This window comes from Mycetomoellerius zeteki, unplaced genomic scaffold (assembly GCF_001594055.1).
Source record: "Mycetomoellerius zeteki isolate Tzet28-1 unplaced genomic scaffold, Tzet1.0 scaffold364, whole genome shotgun sequence".
NCBI classification, from domain to species: domain Eukaryota; kingdom Metazoa; phylum Arthropoda; class Insecta; order Hymenoptera; family Formicidae; genus Mycetomoellerius; species Mycetomoellerius zeteki.
Genome location: NW_017257354.1, coordinates 635,200 through 637,184, shown reverse-complemented (window position 1 = coordinate 637,184; position 1,985 = coordinate 635,200). Strand labels below are relative to the sequence as shown.

Here is a 1,985-nt window from a genome sequence, read left to right as displayed (position 1 = left end):
TATATTTTCTTAGTTCACTTAATTTACTTATTGTTCTTATTAAAGCTTTATAATACATAGTTACAAATTTGTGTATGCATTTCTTATTTATTTTTGTCTTCCAAGTTTGAAACCAACGCTGCGCCTTTTATTGTAAGCTGAGTGGTTTTCTTCTTAGGAGAAACTGAACTCCGCTACGTCCCTCTGGTGACAAAGCCGCGTACTACTCATACTGAGCGACACTTTAAAAATTTTTGTCTAAACTAGAAAAATGTAATTGTTATATCTATTTGCATGAAGTTCAAGTAACTACTCAATGTAGTTGAGTCACTATTTCAGTACCAATTAATAGTGCATACAATTTGTTACTGTGACTATATTTTTATAATATTCAGCACTACTTTAATTTCTATTACTTTGTAAAACTAGTTACAGGTACTTCAATTGCAAAAGTTGCCAAATTTATAGTTGCTGGAACTATTTTGTTTTCTCTCAGTGAAAGTATACTATAATTACTTTCTATCATACAAATATAGTTCATATAATTCTCTTGATAAATTTGAATCAATAAAAATGCAAAATTGATTATTTAATGTTATTTTAGCAAAATGATCATTGCATAATAGCGTGTGCATATGTATATACATGCACATGCGCACGCATATACATGTGTGTATGTATGTGTATACATGCGCGCTTACATGCACTTATTATAATTTATACTAAAAAAAGACAAATATATTTAAAAATAAAGATAAACTGCTTTTTTACTTTTAGACTAAAGTCTTTTAACTGATGGTCTGATCTGAAAATAGTGAGAATTAATTATAAATTACATACTCTAAACCAACTGTCTTTAAATGTTGTCCAATAAGTCTCACAATGTCTTGATTAGTTTTATCCATTATTTTTGGTGGTCCCAAACTCTGATTTATATCTCCATTTACGCCATTAATGTCATTATCTGATTCTGGTAATAGATTGCCATTTGCATGAGGCCCACCAGAATCTGCCTTAGCTCCATTTTGTTGCAGTCCAGAAGATACACCACCGTTTGAGGCCTGCTGTTGCATTACGCTGTCATGCATACTGGAATGTTATCCATAATGGCAATACTAGTATATCACCGTATTCACTTGTGAGGGTATATCAATTAGTATATTTTATTTTTATAGAATTTGAAATTAAATTTTCTCAAGATTTTTTTAATCCTGAGAAGTTTATATAAAAATTACCATTGTTAACAAAAGAAAAAGTATAATAATTCAGCACTAATTTTATATTTAAAAAATTATATAAAAAAAGCTCTGGAAAGAAAACTAAAAAAAAAGGAACATGAAAATATGTCGGAACTCCCGAATTTCTAATTTATTTAAAAAAACTGGATTTTGATGTGCTTATACTGAAAAATGGTGAAAAATATGAGATTACCGATAATTATCCATGTCCGGACTGGAGGAGTGGTGCTCGTCCGCTGGTCTTAGGGTAGTCGGTACGGAACTACGGGACCTTTTGCGCGGTGGCGGAGCGAGTCCACCGTCGTCCGACTCGCTGCTCGAGGCCAGGCTTATGCGCGTACCGCCCCGTTTTTCACACTATTATTGTCCCACGGGATAACCGTTGGCGAATAATGGCACGGACTGAGATTGGGGCCAGGATAGAAGCACGCGCGCAGCCACGATTGCGTTAAGAACGAAAAAAAGAGCCTTTCCCCCGTTTTTTCTCTCCTCACCACTTGTCGCGTCGGATCTTAAAAGTGTTCGCACTTCCTCGCGTGTCCTTTGCCGCGGACTAGTCACCGTCGCTATTCCCGCCGTTTCCGCGAGACCCGATGGTGAATGTCAAAGGAAACGGGATCTGTCTGCCAAAACCGATACGAGTCAGAGATCAGAGAACAATGACTGCAACACAGCTGATACTTGTTTGGATCCGTCGTTTACGTCACGTCGTACTCTTCTTTATGCTGGATTCACACTGCATCCGATTTTCGTCGTACGACGCGCTGC

The 1,985-nt window shown here is 36.3% G+C and overlaps 1 protein-coding gene across 2 annotated transcripts in view; it reads right to left on the bottom strand.

The window, feature by feature from the left end:
- Positions 1-1,934, bottom strand: part of LOC108725857 (WD repeat-containing protein 26) — a 12,564-nt gene extending 10,630 nt beyond the window's left edge. For both annotated transcript variants that reach the window (XM_018453116.1, XM_018453117.1), the window contains exons 1-2: positions 1,411-1,934; positions 820-1,068 (exon numbers count right to left, since the gene is read on the bottom strand). In XM_018453116.1, the coding sequence (XP_018308618.1) occupies positions 820-1,068; positions 1,411-1,424 (263 nt within the window). In that variant the 5' untranslated portion in view covers positions 1,425-1,934. The remainder of the gene's footprint in view (positions 1-819; positions 1,069-1,410) is intronic.
- Between the last annotated feature and the right edge of the window lie 51 nt (positions 1,935-1,985).